At 37.6% G+C, this 21830-nt stretch overlaps 1 protein-coding gene across 1 annotated transcript in view; it reads left to right on the top strand.

Annotated features, from left to right (window-relative positions):
- LOC102391019 (ovostatin homolog 2-like) overlaps nt 1-21585 on the top strand; it is a 52140-nt gene extending 30555 nt beyond the window's left edge. The window contains 19 exon segments of the mRNA XM_044941060.2: nt 781-870; nt 1318-1546; nt 2108-2237; nt 4721-4839; nt 5831-5882; nt 7933-8016; nt 8987-9163; nt 9926-10007; nt 10636-10792; nt 11472-11546; nt 12604-12769; nt 13871-14082; nt 15601-15810; nt 16509-16633; nt 18530-18620; nt 18984-19052; nt 19895-19997; nt 20934-21010; nt 21442-21585. Of these exon segments, the coding sequence (XP_044796995.2) occupies nt 781-870; nt 1318-1546; nt 2108-2237; nt 4721-4839; nt 5831-5882; nt 7933-8016; nt 8987-9163; nt 9926-10007; nt 10636-10792; nt 11472-11546; nt 12604-12769; nt 13871-14082; nt 15601-15810; nt 16509-16633; nt 18530-18620; nt 18984-19052; nt 19895-19997; nt 20934-20986 (2224 nt within the window). The 3' untranslated portion in view covers nt 20987-21010; nt 21442-21585.
- The last annotated feature ends 245 nt before the right edge of the window (nt 21586-21830 follow it).

Here is a 21830-nt window from a genome sequence, read left to right as displayed (position 1 = left end):
TGGTACTGAAGAATTTGTTTACAGGGCAGCAGTGGAGAAGCAGACATGGAAAATAGACTTATGGATACGGGGAGAGGGAAGGAGAGGGTGAGATGGATGGAAAGAGTAACATGGAAACTTATATTACCATAAGTAAAATAGATAGACAATGGGAATTTGCTGTATGGCTCAGGAAACTCAAACAGGGGCTCTGTATCAACCTAGAGTGGTGGGATGGGGAGGGAAATGAGAGGGAGGTTCAAAAGGGAGGGGATATATGTATACCTATGGCTGATTCATGTTGAGATTTGACAGAAAACAGCAAAATTCTATAAAGCACATATCCTTCAATAAAAAAATAAATTAAAAAAAAGAAATTAGCAATGTTAATGTCATTAGAAACTTTAGTCATTAGGATGATGGAATTGGCCAATACCAAATTGTTTCCTGGCAGACTCCAGAATGTCAGACAAGAAATACCATTCAATAAATAGACATGACTTTCTCTAAATTTGACTCTGGAGGAACAATGTAGGATGATTTGTGCGTGTGTGTGTGTGTGTGTGTGTATGTGTGTATGTGTTGCTCTTATTTTAATAATGGGACTGATTTGAGCATCAAAACACTGACACCTAGACTGAGATGAAAGTTTATTGACACTAAGCCCCAGCAGCAACCCCTATATCATGTCCCACTAAGCATGTGTGGTCAGAGACATAGCTTATGGATGTGTCATTGGAACATTTTTTATTCTCTCTCTTTAAAACATTTCTCTTTTCTTTTAGCTGGTGAAGTCACAAGGGAGAATTTTGACTCCATAGAACGGGTTATAATTGAAACAGTAAGAACAAACTTTCCGGAAACATGGATTTGGGACCTGGTCAGCATTGAGTAAGCTGTTAAGTTTTCTTTCCTATATATCTTTATTTCTATTTTCTTTTTGTCTTTATTTCCTAAACTTTATTTCTGAGTATATGAAGAAGAACCATGTCGGTAAAATACAAAACACCATTCACTTGCATGTACTGACCACATATTTTATTTTACTTTTCCTCTAGTACTGTTTCTTGTCTGTTCATTTCATGCAGATAGATGCAAGCTGCATGAATTAGAAAAAATAATGTGTTTAGAGAAATGTGACCTTTTTAAGATTAAATTTTAGCTGGATTTAGAAATCCAGCTCTCAAAATAGTGATCTAACACCCTGACAAAGATCTAATGATACTGATCTATGGCTCATTTTTAACCTTCAGTTAATACTTTTTTGTTTGCTCTGGATTAAATTTAGGTTCCTGGTTTAGACAAAGGATGCATTTTACCTATAATCTCCCTTTGTAGCTCCTCCGGTTCAGCAAATCTTTCATTCACCATCCCTGATACTATAACCCAATGGGAAGCAAGTGGCTTCTGTGTGAACGGTGAGGCTGGATTTGGCATTTCATCAGTAGCTTCTCTGGAAGCCTCCCAACCTTTCTTTGTTGAAATAACCTCCCCCTCTTCAGTTGTTCGGAATGAACGGTCTGATCTGATTGTCAGTGTCTTCAGCTACCTGAATACCTGTGTAGAGGTAAATTATTCCCTTTGATCTGGAGTCAAAATCTAACAAGGCCAAGAGATTTCTTAAATGTTGCCATATTCTTTTTATTCTCAAATACAAAATGGTACTATAGAGTCATAAGATTTTTCCTCAAACAAAAACGGTTGCTAGGGTTTCCCTGGCAGTCTAGTAGTTAAGGTTTTGCCTTCCAATGCAGGAGGTAAGAGTTCAGTTCCTGGTCGGTGAGAGAAGATCCCACATGCTTCATGGCCAAAATAACAAAACATAAAACAGAAGCAATATTGTAACAAATTCGATAAAGACTCAAAAAATGGTCCACATCAAAAAAAAAAACTTTGAAAAGCAAACAAAAATTTGCTTTAATTCACAGCAGTGATTTAAATACTGCTCTAAGAAAGTCATTTTATAGTAAGTGTTATGCCAGATTTATCTTCTTATGAGAGGAGTCATTTGTATCATTTATTTTTGATGATATAAAACAAGTAAAGTAGAATTTTCTCAAGATTGGAGGAGGAATAGTGATAGCAAAATATTTAAAGTGCTGCTCTCACTTCATGACTGTTATTTTAGATTTTCACTCAACTAGAAGCATCTCAGGATTTTGAGGCAGATATCAGTACCCCTAAAGACAACAGCAGTGAGATTATCCAAGCTTCAGAGAAAAAGACCTATGTCTGGACTGTTACTCCTAAGAAGCTGGGTAAGTAACTATGTGTCCATGCCAACCTCTCCTGAAAAACCAGTCTATTTTTATTGCCTAAGAGAAGGCAATGGCAACCCACTCCAGTACTCTTGCCTGGAAAATCCCATGCACAGAGGAGCCTGGTAGGCTGTAGTCCATGGGGTCACTAAGAGTCGGACAGGACTGAGCAACTTCACTTTCACTTTTCACTTTCATGCATTGGAGAAGGAAATGGCAACCCACTCTAGTGTTCTTGCCTGGAGAATCCCAGGGAAGGCGGAGCCTGGTGGGCTGCCGTCTATGGGGCCGCACAGAGTCGGACATAGCTGAAGCGACTTAGCAGCAGCAGCAGCAGCTGTTTCCCTTAAATCCTCTATGCAGAGATAACTTCATCCCTCACATTTGAAATTTCTGTTTCTAAAAATTCTCATTTTTTTAGGGTCTCAATTAAAATCCTGTTTTTATAATCTAATTTCTGGTTTTGCTAATGCTTATGTGGAGCAAACCCATCCTCCATTTGTTTAAAAGCAGAATGTGATTGAAATACAATGCAAAGGCTAATTTGCATTACCCATCAAGTCCATGTATCATAACCCAAGTGAAAACCATATTTTCATTAATGCTGCTCAGTTTCTTCACTTCTCATTTGCTTCTTCACTTGCCATCAGGAATTCATGTTACCTAAACAAAAATTGCTCCTCAGTCTCAATGATTGCCAGGATTTGTAAATCTACTAGATGTGTTATGAGACAACCAAAACACTGAACACTCAGATGGGAATTAAACACAGAAGAGTACAGTCTCAATGCATAGATTATCTGCAATATAGAAAACTAAATTTGACAATATCTTGTTAAAAATACAAGGGAAGGGAAAAGTTAAAAAGAATCTAGTAAACAAGAATTATAGATGTAGTAGACACATTCTCATTATCACTAATATCAAAAAGTAAAATTTCCTTTATTTCATATCCTATATTTATTATATTCCTTTAGCAATACAGAGTAATTTATGAGATCACTTTAAATCACCTGACATTGGTCTGCATAAGACTAGTTTTCCTATTAGATTTTAAGTTTCTCAATTTCTCTAGCTATACAAGGTTTTAAAAAATCTTCTGCTGGCAATTGAGATAGAATACTGTACTGACTTGTATGGTTTTATGGCTTTAAGAGGAGGACACAGTTCTAAGAGTGGAGTGTCAAAAATCTATCTTAAAAAAGAAACAAAACACACTAACAAAAAATAAGAACAGTGTATTGGTTATGCATAGGTATATAATGGCAACCCACTCCAGGACTCTTGCCTGGAAAATCCCATAGACAGAGGAGCGTGGTAGGCTTCAGTCTATGGGATCGCAAAGAGTTGGACACGACTGAGCGACTTCACAATAGGCATACAGATAATATGAAACTAAAAGTATTATATTTTTTATTTCTCTAATTTTCACAAGAAAATTGGAGATCCATTTCAATTATGACCTATGATATACTTCCCAGTGACTCCCCAGATGGCTTCCCAGATAGGGCTTCCTTGGTGGTGCTAGTGATAACGAATCCACTTGCCAATGCAGGAGACATAAGAGAGGTAAGTTCTATCCCTGGGTCAGGAATATCTCTGAAGAAGGAAATGGCAATCCACTCCAGTATTCTTGCCTGGAAAATTCCATGGACAGAGGAGCCTGGTGGGCTACACAGTCCATGGCGGGCACAAAGAGGTGGACACGACTGAACTGACTTAGCATGCACACACGTATGATGTAAGGAAAGGAAAGTGAAGTCGCTCAGTCGTGTCCGAATCTTTGCGACCCCATGGACTGTAGCCTACCAGGCTCCTCTGTCCATGGGATTTTCCAGGCAATAGTACTGGAGTGGATTGCCATTTCCTTCTCCAGGGGATATTCCTGACCCAGGGATCGAACCCAGGTCTCCCGCATTGTAGACAGACACTTTACCGTCTAAGCCACAGGGAGTTAAAAACAATAGATGCCCTGTTAACATTTGATTTTAATTCAGTGCCCTTTCCACTATGTTATAGTTTACTGTTTTTGTTTGTTCAATCTCAAAAAATAAGTTAAAAGGCCTAGTTTTCTGATTTTATGCCCCTATATTGTCATATGTAAACTTTAAAAGCAATCCATATCAAGGAATTTGCTCAGTTGGCTTTGCAGAATATTCTCTTTTTTTCCACAAAAAAATATTCTCTTTTTTTGTGTGTGAAAAAAAAGAGAATATTCTGCAAAGCCAACATTTTCCACATTTTCTTAAGTTCTAGTTAGGTAAGTGAATCAATTACTTCATGTAAGGAATCTTGAAAGAGATAGAAAAGGACATCATATTATCTCCAAGCAGGAGAAAGAATGAGTTATTTTGGTCCAAGCATAAATATGATGATAAGAATCGGTTTGTGTGATTCAAGAAGTGATTTATAGACTTTTAATCATTTCCTTTCACAGAAGGGGCCAGTGGTCAATGTAATTTATATTTGGGAATGTTTTTCAGGTAAAGTGAATATCACTGTAGTTGCTGAGTCCAAGCAAAATAGTGCTTGCCCAAATGAAGCACCTGAGAGGCAGAACCTGAACTGGAAAGACACTGTGATCAAAAGTCTGTTGGTACAGGTAAGTACATGCAAAGCTATCAATCCCTTCCACATACAAAATAGAGAGTATCATGGGCTTCCCGGGTGGTGCTAACGGGAAAGAACCCACCTGCCAATGCAGGAGATGTAAGAGACTCATGTTCCATCCCTGGGTTGAGAAGATCTCCTGGAGGAGGAAATGGCAACCCACTCCAGTGTTCTTGCCTGAAGAATCCCAATGACAGAGGAGCCTGGCAGGCTACCCTACAGTCCATAGGGTCACAAGAGATGGACACGAGAAGTGACTTAGCATGCACGCAATAGGTTAAATAATAAAGGACATACTCTGTGAAGAGACTTAATTGACCATAATTGCTGTTGACAAACAGTTGGACATGACTGAGCAACTAACACTTTCACTCTCACTATTGACACAAGATATGCCATTTTAAATAAATTAAAATGGCAATAAAATTCATCCATTCTTTAGTCAACGCTTAACCCAGGATAGAAAAGTGTAACTCGTGAAACAGGGTTAGATTTTTTGTTTGCTCCTGACTCATGATGCTTCCTATACACCTGATCCTCTTCCCTCCCTTCCTTTAACTGACTCTCAAATCCAAGAGACAAATCTACATGCCTGTGCAGGCCTCATCATCCTCTAAAAGAATCACTGCTTGTCAACGGCATCCTCTCACCTCACCTTTTGGCATGTTCTTACTTTGCAAAACACTTTTGTTTGTCTACTAGAGAAGCTGGACAGTGCCAGGGAAACTGAGTTTGTTTCACTAAGACACTGAAGTTACCTCCGTCCCTCAAAGAACTATGGGAACACAGAGCCAAAGTGGGTGTTGGTAACATACAGTGACTTGCAGATATAAACAGAAGGGGACAATGAATGGATCTTCTCCAGCAACAACCATGAGCCAGCCATGCCTATGTGAGCTGACACGTGGTTGCTTTTTCTGTGTGGAAAGATGACCCAGACCCCTGACTTTATGCTTCTTTCTGTTTACTTTACTCTTTGATAGCCTGAAGGTATGGAAAAAGAGATGACTCAAAGTTTCCTTATCTGTACACAAGGTAAGAGGATCTTTTCTTTTTAAACTTTTTTATCTTGTACTGGGGTATAGCCAATTAACTTATATGCAGAGTACATCATGAGAAACGCTGAGCTGGAAGAAGCATAAGCTGGAATCAAGATTGCTGGGAGAAATATCAATAACCTCAGATATGCAGATGACACCACCCTTATGGCAAAAATGAAGAGGAACTAAAAAGCCTCTTGATGAAAGTGAAAGAAGAGAGTGAAAAAATTGGCTTAAAGCTCAACATTCAGAAAACAAAGATCTTGGCATCTGATCCCATCACTTCATGGGAAATAGATGGGGAAACAGTGTCAGACTTTATTTTTGGGGGCTCTAAAATCACTGCAGATGGTGATTGCAGCCATGAGATTAAAAGACGCTTACTCCTTGGAAGGAAAGGTATGACCAACCTAGATAGCATATTCAAAAGTAGAGATATTACTTTGCCAACAAAGGTCCATCTAGTCAAGGCTATGGTTTTTCCAGTAGTCCTGTATGGATGTGAGAGATGGACTGTGAAGAAAGCTGAGTGCCAAAGAATTGATGCTTTTGAACTGTAGTGTTGGAGAAGATTCTTGAGAGTCCCTTGGACTGCAAGGAGATCCAACCAGTCCATCCTAAAGGAGATCAGTCCTGGGTGTTCATTGGAAGGACTGATGCTGAGGCTGAAACTCCAATACTTTGGCCACCTCATGCGAAGAGTTGACTCATTGGAAAAGACTCTGATGCTGGGAGAGATTGGGGGCAGGAGAAGGGGATGACAGAGGATGAGATGGCTGAATCACATCACCGACTTGATTCACATGAGTTTGGGTGAACTCTGGGAGTTGGTGATGGACAGGGAGGCCTGGCGTGCTGCAATTCATGGGGTTGCAAAGAGTCGGACACGACTGAGCAACTGAACTGAACTAATAGCAAATTAACAACATTGTGATAGTTTTGGGAGAACAGCGAAGAGACGGATTCAGCCATACATATACATGTATCCATTCTCCTCCAAATTCCCATCATCCAGGCTGCATGTAACATTGAGCAGATTCCCATGTGCTGTAGGATCTTCTATACGGTCAAAATAGTCCTAAAGGAAATGTATCCACAGGTCTATTTATTTCCTCTTCTTCTACTTTATTGCTATACTGAGGACTTCGGTGACTTTATTCTGAATATCCAATGGAGGATTATTTCATTTCAGGCCCAGTCTTCATTGTATAGTTTTAGTAAATATAAAGGACATTTATGAGGTTATTTTTTGTTGTCCATCTATGACATCGATCTGTCTCAGCCTACTTCTTCCATCTTGTGAATTTTTTGGGGGGTGGGGTTGGTGGAGCTCATCTTGCATGTGAATGTGGCACAATTTTGGGCAGAGGGAAGTCAAGATTATGCCCAAACAGCACATAATGTAAGCAGTCCATAATGTAACATTTGCTTCTGTACTCCTGGGATGAAACAACCATAGAAAATCACTGACCTTCAATAGCCAGTTTTATGGGCCTCATAAGTATTGCTTTATGTGGTCGATGATGATCTGATTTTTTTTTAATTTCTTATTAACATAATTTTTTTCTTTTTTTTTTTTTTTTGGCCACACTGCACATCTTGCAGGATCTTAGTCCCTAGCCAGGGATTGAATCAGGTCTTAGCAGTAAAAGCACTGAGTCCTAACCACTGGACTGCCAGAGGATTTCCTGATGATTTGATTTTAATGCCTAGTAAGAGTCTCCAAGTTTTACCTTTTGTGTGTAATGTTCCGTATGTCATAATCAGTAGTTTTTACTTTTTTTTTCATACATAAGTAGTTCAGGCACTAAACTGATAGATAATAGAGGCCACCTCTAACTTGCAGATTTATATACCATTTTCTAAATGTATTGTTATTCTAAACTAGATCAAAACCTCAAGTTCATCTCTTCAAACAAGCAACTTATAAAATAAATACAAATAATGGAATATATTTCCTAATATGTTTGTCCCACAAACCTGCTGCTATTGTTTATGAAAGAAAGCCAAACATTATTTGTTTTATTGATATTTTTTCTTTCCAGGCACCAAAGTCTCCAGGCAGGTAGATTTGAATTTGACAAATGATGCCGTAGAAGGATCAACCAGGGCCTTTTTCACTGTTGTGGGTAAGTTGGTTACATTTTTTGTTTCACAGTGATTTGAAAATCTTAGTTGAGGTGGTAAAAAAAAAAAACCAACTTCAAAGGATGGAGATATTTTTATTACAGTATCAATTGGAGGGAATTATTGTTGAGGATGATCTCCTATGTTTGTTTCTGCATGGGATCTGAAGGACTTACAGCACCATTTTTAAATCCATGTCCCTGTGCGATGAACTGAGAGAGTATAGACAACCATGGGTAAAATAGATAGCTAGTGGGAACCTGCTGTACAGCACAGAGTGTTCGGCTCAGTACTCTGTGATGACCTAGAAAGGTCAGATGGGGGAGTGGGTAGGAGGGAGGCTCAAGAGGGAGGGGATATATGTATACATGTATTAAGAGCTGATTCGTGTAACACAACATTGTAAAGCAGTTATACTTCAATTAAAAAAATTTTTTTTAAATCTATGTCCCTAGAAGATATTTTTTCTGCTGAATGATAATTGGTGTTTAGAAAACAAAGAGTCCTATTACAGCCTGTCCATCTGAAATATTAAATATACCTTTGGAGATCAAAATACACTTTGTTAGAAATGCTGGAAATTTCCTCAGTAAAGGAGAAAACTGTTCCAGAGAAGTCAGCTTTCTTTGTCTATTATTAACATCTACATTTGGGGGAAAGAAATAGATTACATTATATAATTCACAGGGTCAGCTTCTCAAAAAACCAAACCAGCAAGCAATCAAGTGAACAAACACACTTTCTTAAATTCTTTCTCTCTGTGGTAATAGGAGATTTTCCAAAACATTTTTCATACCAGAAACCTCTTTCATTTCACCCTCTTTAGAATTACTTCATGAAAACATTCCTTGTTTCCACCTTTTAGACCTATTTTAAAATGTTCTTTCCTTCCACTATGCCTCTTTCACCTATTGTCATTAATGCTGAGATGCCAAGTTTAACAAGCAGTAACACTGTTTGTCATGTTTTTAGGGGATATTCTAGGACTTGCAATACAGAATCTGGAGAATCTTTTTCAAATGCCCTATGGAGGTGGAGAACAGAATATTGCCCTGCTAGCATCTGATACCTACATCCTAGACTATCTGAAATCTACTAAACAACTGACAGAGGAAGTTAAATCTAAAGCTTTATTCTTCTTATCTAATGGTGAGAAGATTGAAGTAATTTCTGCCTATAATAGATTAAATAAATTATTACTAATATCAAGATGTCATAAAGCTGCTATTATGAGGTAGTCTCATGGGGAAAAAGTATATCTGAAGAACTGAGTCACTCTGAGTCCTAGCTCTATTTTGGGTGTTTTTGTTTGTTTGGGGGCTTTTTTGGAATTCAATATCTGTATGGTCATTTGGCTTCACAATTCAGACCTGTACTGTTTCGCATTATGAGCTCAGGGTTTTTTTTAATGCCTAATATTTTGCTAAGCTACTTTGTTAGTGGGTTTTGTTATTGTTATTAATGGTAGCTATAAACAGTTCATTTATCAACTTCTGTATTTGTTTGCTCAATTGCATTCCATTGAGATGAAGTGATTCATTTTGTATTTAGAAAGATCTTGTAAATGTGATATCAAAGAAAAGTTCAGGAGTATAATTTATTTTATTCTTTTTTTCAGAAAAATAACACTGAAATAAAATAACCCCAAGAAAAAAACTAAACAATTAGCAATATCAGACAACTATTGAGTTAGATGTAGTGACATGGAATATCTTACTTGTCATTAAAACCCTATAAGGTAGAAGCTATCTTTTCTCCCTATGGATGGAGAACCTGAGTTTCAGAAATTAAAATTGAAATGATCATCTAGTCATTTATGTCCACCTAATACCAAAACACGGGGCTGTTACTACACCATTATTTTTCTTCTAACTTTCTTAAAGAATAATTTCCTACCATGTTGTATTTTAGGTTATCAGAAGCAGTTGTCTTTCAAAAACTTGGATGGTTCCTATAGTGTGTTTTGGCAGAGGAATCAGGAAGGAAGCATACGGTAAGAGATGAAATTTTATTTTAAATAATACAAGAATGATCTGAGGAGGACATGTGAGGGGCTGAGGGGAATTGTGTTTGGTGGGGATTTGAAAGCAACACTTTTGTGTTTCAAAGTGAATTCCTAGAGGTGAATCAGATAAAACTAAAATATTTGATTATTCCAACTTTAAAGCAACAATGTACTGAAAGTCTCATAATAGATTGCTTAGATGTCTGGTCGTTTAATGACACCCCCACTAATACTTCCACAGTCTGTGGTAAATGGCTCATCTTAGTCTGCCTCTCTCGGCCCCATGTAGACTGAGGAAAGTAAAACTAAAAGGCTCCAAAGCACCTAATTACACCCATTCCATTCTTTCTTCGTGTATGGACAATCTGATGGATCCTATAGAAATTTGTGCATAAACGTGCTGGAAATTACATGCTCTTACTTTCACATATTGCTGTTCATAACACTTTACTGGCCCAAAGGAAAGAACTGCTGTCAATCAAGACTTGTTACAGTCGCTCTCAGCCAGATCAGATCCACCCATGACCCAAAGCAATCAGTGATGATGGACCTGATGGGAAGCTGACATCATTTCTTTCTTATCTAACTTCTGTCTAACTGACGATTGGCTTTACAGGCTCAGTGCTCTTACTTTTAAGACATTTGCGGGAATGAAGAAATATGTCTTCATTGATGAACTGGTTCAAAGGGAGACCTTGATCTGGCTTGCAAGCAAACAGAAAATAGATGGCTGCTTTAAAAGTGATGGCAAGCTTTTCAGCAATGCCTGGGAGGTGAGTGATTCACACAAGTAAGCTTTCCTTTCTCCTTTGCATTACCTGCCTTATCCAGCTCTTGAGACCATGAGTACACTCCTTATGAATATTACTCCTTCTGCTGCCTTGATAGGCTTGTGATGTGTAGATCAAAGCCATTATTACTGCTGCCTGTATGTTACCCTCAGCCTACACTGAATTCCTCTTAAATCTATTATTTGTCTTACTGTTCTCAGTCCTTTCTTAGAACCAGTCTCCTTGAGTAGATAAACTGAGAATAGGAGAGAGGGGACTGAAAAATAACCTAGAGAGGAAACAGTTTATAAATTTGAAGCAAACATTATTTATTTCTATTTATGGATGGTAAGCCAGTTCAGGAAGAGAATCTCATAATTTATATTGTTTCAATGAAGCACTGATCCAATACCTCCTTAAATCAAAGCATGAGGACCTCACTTGTCTCAGGTCAAAATGCAAATGGAATGAAGTCTGTCCTTGATAGACCTATTCTTTCCCTTTTCCTGTCCATATTTAGATATATCACTTGGTATTCTCCATATGCTGCACCGTGGCCAAAAAAAAAAAAATTTAATGATATTTGTCCCAGTGTTTCTTTGCTATCTAGTTTCCCTTCAGAAGGATAGCTGTTCTTTTGTGCTCTGCTGTCCTATATGACTCATGGTTCCTTTGTGTTTAGGTTGGAGATGAAGAGGACATTGTACTCACTGCCTATATCGTTGCTGCATTCCTTGAAGCTGGACTCAATTTCACTGTATGGGTCCCACTGTCTTTTAGTATCAGTCAGCTGAATGCACATGAATTTGACTATCAATTCAGAGTGATTTAAAATTCCTGGACTGGGTGAAACATCAAGAGAATAATTAATTCACTAACACTCTTTAAATTAACACTCCCAAAATTTTTTTATTCATGCATGCTAAGTTGCTTCAGTCATGTCCAACTCTTTGAGACCCTATAGACTGTAGCCTGCCAGGCTCTTCTGTCCATGGGATTTTCCAGGCAAAAATACTGGAGTGGGTTGCTATTTCCTCCTCCAGGGGATTTTCCAGACCCAGGGATTAAACTCACATCTCTTAGGTCTCCTGCATTGGCAGACAGGTTCTTTACCACTAGCATGACCTTTTTGATTCATAGAAACCGTTGATGAACACTATTGAGTTTTTCCCTAGAGAAGATATACATATGCACACTTATACAAGTGTTCCATACCATTTCAGTATCCATATATCTCCTGAAGTTCAGCTATTAATTTCAGATTAAGAACTCTTATTCCAAGTATAACTATAACCTGATATTCTGTTTGTCTAACCAACTCAGTATGTAAACATTTTCAGCTTAAGTGTGGTTCATCTTGGCTGCCTCTCAATCCAAAGTTCAGATCATCCAATTGCAAAACCTATTCCTGAAATAAGATCCTAGGAATTTCCAGGGTCATTGGTATACCTCAAAAACCATCTTTAGAAATACAAGCTCCTATTTTGGGCATTAGTGTAAAATATCTTAGATCTAAAAATAAATATGTATACTTTGACACATAGAAAACATTTACATCATCAACTAAAATACAGCCAGACTGAGATTGCCATTTTCATACTACTTAAATTTTTTCAAATACTGATAATCCATTAAAAATGAATTTTAATGATATTTATAAAATATAATTCACATGTACAGAAATGAACAGGTTTGCATGTAAAATATACTTCAAGGGTATATTATATACATTATAAAAATGATTAGTTTAAACAGTCAAGTTTACAAGTAAGTATTCAAGCATCATCTTAAAATGAATTGTTCTTCTTGACTAGTTTCCCGCTCTACGAAATGGGCTCTTTTGCTTAGAAGAGGCCTTGGAAAATGGTGTCAAAAATGGCTACAACCTTGCAGTTCTAGCTTATGCTTTTGCATTGGCTGGAAAAGAGGAGAAAGTGGAATCCTTACTCCGGACCCTGGATCAATCTGCTACAAAATTAAGTAAGTATTATTATTCATTTTTGCTAATGGAGGGGCTTTCAGGCAAATAATCTGCCTGAAATGCAGGAGCCAGGGTTTGATCCCTGGGTGGGAAAGATCCCCTGGAGGAGGAAATGGCAACCCACTCCAGTTTTCTTGCCTGGAGAATCCCATGGACAGAGGAACCTCATGGGCTACAGTCCATGGCATCAACAAGAGTCAGACACGACTGAGCAACTTCCACTTCAATTCACTTCACTTCTTTGTTAATGGAGATGACCCTAAGAATAAACTGATGAAACTGAGCAATCACATAGGAACCCTCTCTTTTCTAGAATATTTCTATTTATCTTATGAAATTTCTGAGTGACTTTTTTAAAAAACAAAACATTATATATTTTCTAGTTTCCTCTTTTTCTTTTCTGCTCATTTCTTCTCAAGTGAGTGAAGTAAAGAAAATCAAGTGGAGTGACTGCAGATAATAAAAACTGCTTATGAAACTTTGGCCTTGAACTTAAGGTCAAAAACTTTGACCTTAGGAAGTTGCTATCTGAAGTTGCATTAGTTTGCTAGGACTGCCATAATATTGGGTTGGCCAAAAAGTTCATTTGAGTTTTTCCATAAAAACCTGAACGAACTTTTTGACCAGCCCAATAAAATACTCTGTGCTGGGTGGTTTAAATGACAGAGATTTATTTTCCTCATGGTTCTAGAGCTGGAATTCCAAGATCAAAGTGTCAGCGGGTATGATGTCTTCTGAGGCCATTCTGCTTAGTTTGTAGATGGCCATCTTCTCTAACCATCTTCACATGTCTTTTCCCATGTACATGCGTTCCTGGTGCCCCCTTCATGAGTCCAAATTATCTCTTCTGATAAGGATACATTTGTTGTTGTTGTTGTTTAGTTGCTAAGTACTAAGACCCATCTAAATGGCTTCATTTTAACTTATTCACCCCTTTAAAAGCCCTATATCCAAATACAGTTCCATTCTGAGGTTCTAGGGAGTAGGGCGTTGAACATATGGATTTTGAGAGGCACAATGAACCCATAACAGAGGTCAAGGATGGCATTTGCATCTTTCTTTTCATAGGGATTGTGTGAAAATTCTTCTTTTCTTCCCAGATAATGTGATATATTGGGGAAAAGCAAAGAAACTCAAGACAGAGGCACCTCCACTCTTTATTCCTTGGGCACCTTCTGCTGAGATGGAGAAGACTTGCTATGTGCTGTTGGCTATCATTTCCCAGAAAAACCCTGACCTGACCTACGCTAGTAAGATTGTTCAGTGGCTTGCCCAACAGATGAATTCTCACGGAGGCTTCTCCTCCCCTCAGGTGATTGATGTGGATCTACTGACATAACCACAATATGTTCAATGCAAAAGATGCCACTCTATAATAATGTAGATAATATATTATATAGATATATATAATAAAAATGCCAAAGGTAAGAAATACCTTCTGAGACAAGGAATATTTGCTATTATAAGTCATCTTTATTGGGGTTTAGTTGCTTTACAATGGATTGGTTTCTGCTGTGTAATGAAGCAAATCAGCTATATGTATACATATAGCCCCTCCCTCTTGGACCTCCCGCCTACCCCTACCCCAGTCCACCCCTTTAAGTCATCACAGAGCACCGAGCTGATCTCCCTGTGCTCAGTTCAGTTCAGTCGCTTAGTCGTGTCCAACTCCTTGCAACCCCATGAATCACAGATGGCTGGATGGCATCACTGACTCGATGGACATGAGTTTGAGTAAACTCCCTGTGCTACTAGCTATCTATTTTATACATGGTAGTGTATATATGCCAATCCAAATCTCCCAATTCATTCCACCACTTCTTCCTCCACCCCATGTCCACTCATCCATTCTCCACATCTGTGTGTCTATTCCTGCCCTGCACATAGGTTGATCTGTACAATTTTTCGAGATACCACATGTATGCATTAATATACAATATTTGGGTTTTTTCTTTCTGACTTACTTCACTGTGTATGATAGTCTCTAGGTCCATCCACGTCTCTACAGGTGACCCAATATTTAGTCAACAAGCATTCATTGGGCAGTTCTTGTATACCAGGAACTCTACTAGGAATTTTCTGTGTACAAATGAATAAAATAAAATCCCTTCTCAGGGAATGTATGCCTGATTTATATCTTCATTTACACAGTAAAAATAGAACGAAAGTCTAGAAAGGATGGTTGTTATAAACACAAGAGCCCTGACAATAAGAATACTTTGGTCAAACCGTTATTTCACGTCAGCCAAGAAGTAATATTTCTCCCTACTTCTGTGGTCTATACATTGGAAAAAGCAAATGAATGAATAGCCAAAGAAATGGGTATCAAAAACAATGGCTTATGTCCTTCCTTAATAGGCAAAAAAATTTAATGCAAAGAAATGCAAGTTTTATTCCCACAAGGAAAATCATTTCCTTCCTTACTTTCTTTTTTTCAGTCTTAGTTTCTGAGTAAAACCATATGTTAGTGAATCTCCCAACATCCTTTCTGAATTCTGACTTCCCATCTTTGAAGACAGTTGAACATAAACATTATCTATGGCAACCAAATTACATAACACCTTAATTTTTAGAAAAGATTGAGCACTATTTCACATGGATATTATAAAATTATTGAGAAGATTTTTAGATCTAATTAAGATCTGCTGAAGAAAGTGACAACAATTAGCACAAGCAAGTATGTTTTTCCTGTTGTTTAGAATACTGCTTCTTGGTGTTCTGTTGACATGTCAGAAATATTTCTATGGGTTGATTTAAAGTTCATGGCCACATGATGACTAATATTGCATCATAACAGAGCTTGGAATGCTGCTTGTACTGTTCTGTGCAGGATACGCCCGTCTGCCTTCTTGCCATAACCCGCTACATGAATTTAATCTTCTCTGATGATCAAGTCACTGTCAGCTTAAGCAGTGAAGAATTCAACAAGATTTTCCAGGTTAATGGTGATAATCAATTACTGGTTCAACGTTCAGAACTAACAAAAGCAGGTGGACAATACACAGTAGATGTGGAAGGACGAGGTTGTGCATTTATCCAGGTAATGGAATTCTGTGAGGAAGATGAGTGTTTGCCAGTAAAAAACACAGACTATCTTTTCAGTTATGTACGAAGTACTATTTTACTCTTGCATGTTTTCATGATTACACTTTCCTTCATTGATATTTTCCACTCAACAGCTGAAAAACTAAAGTTATTTTGTAAAAGGCTACCTATTCTTAAAGATAACTGAGAAGTTTCTTGAGGAATGTCAGTGTTTGAGGGTGTTCTAATATTTTAATTAGATTACATTGTTAAAGATTCTTGTGTCTTCTGACAATCAAATGATTAGATTTAGCCTTATTCCCTGATAATGAAGTTATAAAATAAAGTGCATTAATAATGGAAATGAGGGCTTCCCTGGTGGCTCAGTGGTAAAGAATCCACCTGCTAATGCAGGATAGGCAGGGGTTCAATCCCTGGTTCAGGAAGATCCCCTGGAGAAGGAAATGGCAATCAACTCCAGTATTCTTGCCTAGAAAATCCCATGGACAAAGGAGCTCAGTGAGCTATAGTCCATGGGGTTGCAAAGAGTCAGACACAATTTAGTGACTAAACAACAACAGCAATAATGGAAATAAGAAAAAACAATAAGTGCTTCAATTTTTACTACAGGATAGATAGATGCATTTTTTTTTTTTTACACTTTGCAAAGAGTCGGACACGACTGAGCAACTGATCTGATCTGATCCTTTCTAGGCTACCATGAAGTATAATGTGCTACTACCTAAAAAAGAATCTGGATTTTCCCTTTCCTTACAAATAGTAAAGAAAAACTCTTCGGATGTATTCCAGAGTAATTTTGACCTGACAGTAACCCTCAGGTAAGTGTCCCATTTTGATGTCAACTCTCAGGTTAGACAGAAAGTGGTGCATCAGAAAAGAATTATTTTAAACACTAACAAAATATCAAAAGCACTAATTTGAAAAGACACATGTATTCCAATGTTCATAGTAGCATTATTTACAATCACCAAGACATGAAAGCAACCTAAGTGTACATCAGCGAAAGAATGGATAAAGAAGCCCATAGATGGACTTGGAGGGCCTAATGAAGGGCTTCCTTGCTGGCTCAGACAGTAAAGAATCCGCCTGCAATGTGGGAGACCTGCGTTCAGTCCCTGGGTTGGGAAGATCCCCTGGAGGAGGGCATGGCAACCCACTCCAGTATTCTTGCCTAGAGAATCCCATGGACAAAGGAGCCTGGCGGGCATATCTGGGAGACTAAGCACAAAGCACATGCTAAGTGAAATAAGTCAGACAGAGAAGGACAAATACTGTACGATATCACTTACATATGGAATCTAAAAAATACAATGAACTAGTGAATTTAACAAAAAAGAGGTGGACTTACAGAAATAAAGAACAAACTAATGGTTACCAGTGGGGAGAAGGGGGAGGGGGAGTCTGAGGTGGGGGAGTGGGAGGGACAAACCATGGAGGGTGTAAGATAGACCCAAGGATGTATTGTACAGCCCTGGGGGATATAGCCAATATTTTGTAATAACTATAAATGGAAAGTAATCTTTAAATTGTATAAAAGATATTTATATATTATTGTCAATAATCACATGTTGATGGTACTCTCTGTGCCCACATCAAATTTAGTACATTTTCAACTAAATCAAAGCTAGAGTTATGCAAATATAATCTGTACTGATTTGCAGTTTGAAAGCTTCTGCCACATTAATCCTTCAGCAGTGCTTCCACCTTTTTGTGTGTCAGTTTTGCACAACAGAGATACAATTTTCTTTCTAAAGACAAGCATGGGTGGGCCAAAAAGAGAAAACCTGCTAACATTTATTTAATCATTAATATAACTGTATACAAAGCAAAATTTTAGATGTTTTTCAGTGTATAAAAGCAAAGTAATTCTCTTGAATTAAAATATAATTTACAGGCACCAATGAGTTTTAGTCTTGGTTAATGTGTGGAGAAACATTGAGTAAAATTAGTTTTGGGGATTTTTCTCAGGATTTCAAAATGAAAATCTGTTGAACACTAATGCTAATAATATAATACACAGGCCTCAAATTCATGTCCCAACAATTTTATCCCAAGTTGTGGGTATAACCTAGAAGATCTCTTGGGGGCATGTCTGTTGTATGATTTTGCCAACATCCTGCTTTTTAGATATGAGTCTCTTCTAAGTGTTGCACAGAATCTAAAGCTGACATAAGTATGTGTGCTGTGCTCAGTCGCTTCAGTCATGTCCAACTCTTTGCACCCTTGTGGCCTGCAGTCCACGAGGCTCCTCCATCCTCGGGATTCTTCAGGCAAGAATACTGGAGTGGGTTGCCATGCCCTTCTCTAGGTGATCTTCCTGACCCAAGGATGGAATCTGCGTCCCTTGTTTCTCCAGCATTACAGGCATATTTTTACCCACTGAGCCACCATATATGTAATATAAGTTTAAAAGTTTTGTCTATAAGTTCTGACTTTAAAGCCTCAAGTAAGTTTAAAAGCAGGATTTGGAGAGGTTAGGTCCATTCATTCTTTACTCCAATTTATGTTGCTTTGAATCACCTCAGCCACGATCACTCTAATTGTGCTTGTTTCCAGATGTGTGAGAATGACTATCTTCAGATGTTTTTTCTCCAGCTTTTGCCTCTCCTCCAGGCTTAGAGCCAATTGGCATCAATGTACTCATATCTTTGCCATAAGGTTAAGTCACTCTTCTAAAATGATGTCTAAGTCAGTGTTTTGTTTTTAAATTTCAGATATACGGGAACTCACAGTAACTCCAACATGGTCCTTGTTGATGTAAAAATGCTATCAGGATTTACTCCAGTCATGTCATCCATTGAAGAGGCAAGTAAGAGAAGCCCAGTCTTTCAATCTCCAGAAAGCACTAGTGTGTTGATGAAACAGTTGGTTAGCAAAGCCAAGCTGCGTAATTCTTCACTTAAACAAACATTCACAGTTCACACTCATATTTTTGCTAAAACAGTGGTGGAATGGATTCTTGATTTATAGCAATTAGAAGTCATTATTTCCAATAGTTTGTAACCTATTTTGTAAATTTAGTTCTGACTTGTGTTTATGAAAACATCACGGCACAAGGGAATGTTGCGTAAAATAACTTCTTGATACTGATTAGAGAAAAAGCATGAAACATTCACTTCTGGAATGATGCTCTTTCATATTTATCCCTCCCTGCCAATTTTCTTAAAGCTTGAAAACAATGGCCAAGTAATGAAGAGTGAATTCAAGAATGACCATGTTCTTTTCTACCTGGAAAATGTAAGTTGACAATAATTTTTTTCTCCAAGGCTTTCTTTTTCTTCTGAGGGTAACTGGATGCTTCAATTTCTCCTAAATATACATGATAGGGTTTGTCAAAACTTTGTGAGATGTTAAAGGTGATCAGTGTACTTCCACCCCACTAATTGTCTTTTCCCTCTTAAATACTATGCTATTTCATACATACCTTGGCTAACTGGATGATTCTCAAGTTTAGAAGCATCATTTCCCCATTCTTTTATTCCTCACAGCTTCTAACATAGTCTGGTCAAAGATGTTCAATTCTTTTATAATTTGACTTGAACTCCAGCAGAGGCTGGGACGAGTTTCAGACTCATCCTTTCTATGTATACATCATTAACATCCACACAAATGCCTACATTTTTGTAACATTTTCAACTTTCTTGTACTTCAATATAATCGGTGAAACAACATTTTACACAATTTAATGTTACTTAACTCATTATTTTGGAGAAGGCAATGGCACCCCACTCCAGTACTCTTGCCTGGAAAATCCCAAGGAGCCTGGTGGGCTGCCATCCATGGGGTTGCTAGAGTCGGACACGACTGAGCGACTTCACTTTCACTTTTTACTTTCCTGCATTGGAGAAGGAAATGGCAACCCACTCCAGTGTTCTTGCCTGGAGAATCCCAGGGACGGGGGAGCCGTCAGAGTCGGACACGACTGAAGTGACTTAGCAGCAGCAGCAGCAACTCATTATTTTGCCATTATGTAAGATCATGACACCCTGGATTTATCATAAACTTCTGGAAATAATTTGCCCTGTGGTTTTATTTTTTGCAGGCCTGCTCTGGTGTATTTATAATCTGTATCTTTATAGGTTTCAGATACAGCAAAGAGTTTCACCTTCTCTGTTGAGGAAATCAACCATGTGGCAAACATTCAGCCAGCCCCAGTCATTGTCTACGATTATTATGAAAAAGGTAGGTGGGCAACAACCATGCTTTAAAACTACTGGAAGTTATATCTGTATCTAGGATTCCCTGAACTACTTAATTTTCAAAAATCATCCTTGGTCTTCAATATCTGGGTTTACTTTACATATTGTTTTTTTTATTCCATTTTATATATATATATATATATATATAATATATATATATAAACTTCTTACTGGGCCTTTTTCTATTTGCCAGAATTTTTCAACACCTAGAATCCTTTGGATATAATGAAAAGGCACTCCCTTAATTTGAAATACAAACCAGCTAAGCTTCCAGGTCTTGTTGCTGTTGTTTTTGTTGTTAATGGCCAAGACTAACCATTCCATGCTACATCTATGGACTTTAATTTGAGAGGAAGAGTGAGAAATATTCTGAAACGTTATAGGCAAATCTTGATAGATTAGGTTTCAAAGCAGTTACTAAGATGCAGTTCAGAAGATTTTAAAAAAGTTCCCTGGAAGGTTAGTGCTATTAATTTCTTGCTGAATGTCATGAGAAGTTTGTCAACAAGTCTTTGGGGATTTTGGGTGGGGTTTTTTGTCATTCTTTTGTTTTTTTTGGCTGTGCTGGGTCTTCGTGGCAGGACGAAAACTCAATAACCCTACAGCATGTGGGATCCTGGTTCCCCCACCAGAGATCAATCTTGCGTCCTCTGCATTTGAAGGTAGATTCTTAACCACTGGATCACAGGGAAACCCCTGTAAAGCAGTCTTTGAATTCTGACTCTGTCATTTACTAATTGAATGTACTTTGTCAAGTGCCTTAAACTTTAATACGATGTTCCTGGATTTAGAAAATAGAAGGAATTGACTATCTTGCAGAATTACTGGAAGGGTTAGACCTAGTGTAATTATATCTGACATCATCTGGTTATAGAAAGTTGGAGATGTAATAAGGATGAACTTTCTTTTTATTTTCCAGATGAATATGCCCATGCTTCTTACAATATCAACAGTGTTCCTGTTTCTCAGTGAGACAAAACAAAATACACAAAAAAGGTAAGGAAATCATATGCATTGTGAGTTATTAAAAACATATCTGGTGAGAAAATGAAAACCTAAGAAGATAAAACAATAGATGAAGCAAAGAGAAGTCTCTGCTGCTTCACACAGTCTGTACAATTATGCACATTAGGTAAGTACTCTGATAGGACAGCATTAAGATTTTTATTAATGTCTTTAAAATAACTTTAAAGAATTTGAAACTATATATGTGCTTTTCATAAATGTTTCATTTTTAAAAACTCTCATGTTTGTTTTATGAATTGATATGTTATTTATATGCATGTACATATTTTATACACATCATGTGTATGCTAATGTATATTTGTGGATGTCTGTAAATATGTATTTGTTTATCCACCTCTATGTATGTATTTATATGTACATACACACATTTATTTATTGTTTGAACTGTTTTTAAATCCCAGGTAGAAAACAATTTACTTTGAATGAACTCATTCTCCTGTCTCAAACCTGGAAGAAATCCATGAACCACCTCACATTCTGAATAGAGTTCACTCTGCTATGAGTTCTTATCAGAGTTCGTTTCAATAAATGCTGTGATTTTTGCATCCGAGTCTCTGATTTTCTTTTTTTCATTACATCATTTGTCATTTTCATCCTAGAAAACTCAAGGTTTTGTTTGATACCAGTGCTAACAATTTTGCTTTACTGTTGTCAATTCTGAATTCAAGTTCTTAGACAGAATTCAGAGTACTAAATATGAAATCTTCCAGCATCCAGGGAAAGCGAGAGCCCAGATTCCTGGAGGGGCAGAGGAGGAGACCACGTTTAAGAGGACTTCACGTGAGCTTGA

This window comes from Bubalus bubalis, chromosome 4 (assembly GCF_019923935.1).
Source record: "Bubalus bubalis isolate 160015118507 breed Murrah chromosome 4, NDDB_SH_1, whole genome shotgun sequence".
NCBI lineage: Eukaryota > Metazoa > Chordata > Mammalia > Artiodactyla > Bovidae > Bubalus > Bubalus bubalis.
The sequence above is the reverse complement of the archived record's forward strand: the minus strand, read 5'-3'. Positions and strand labels throughout refer to the sequence as shown.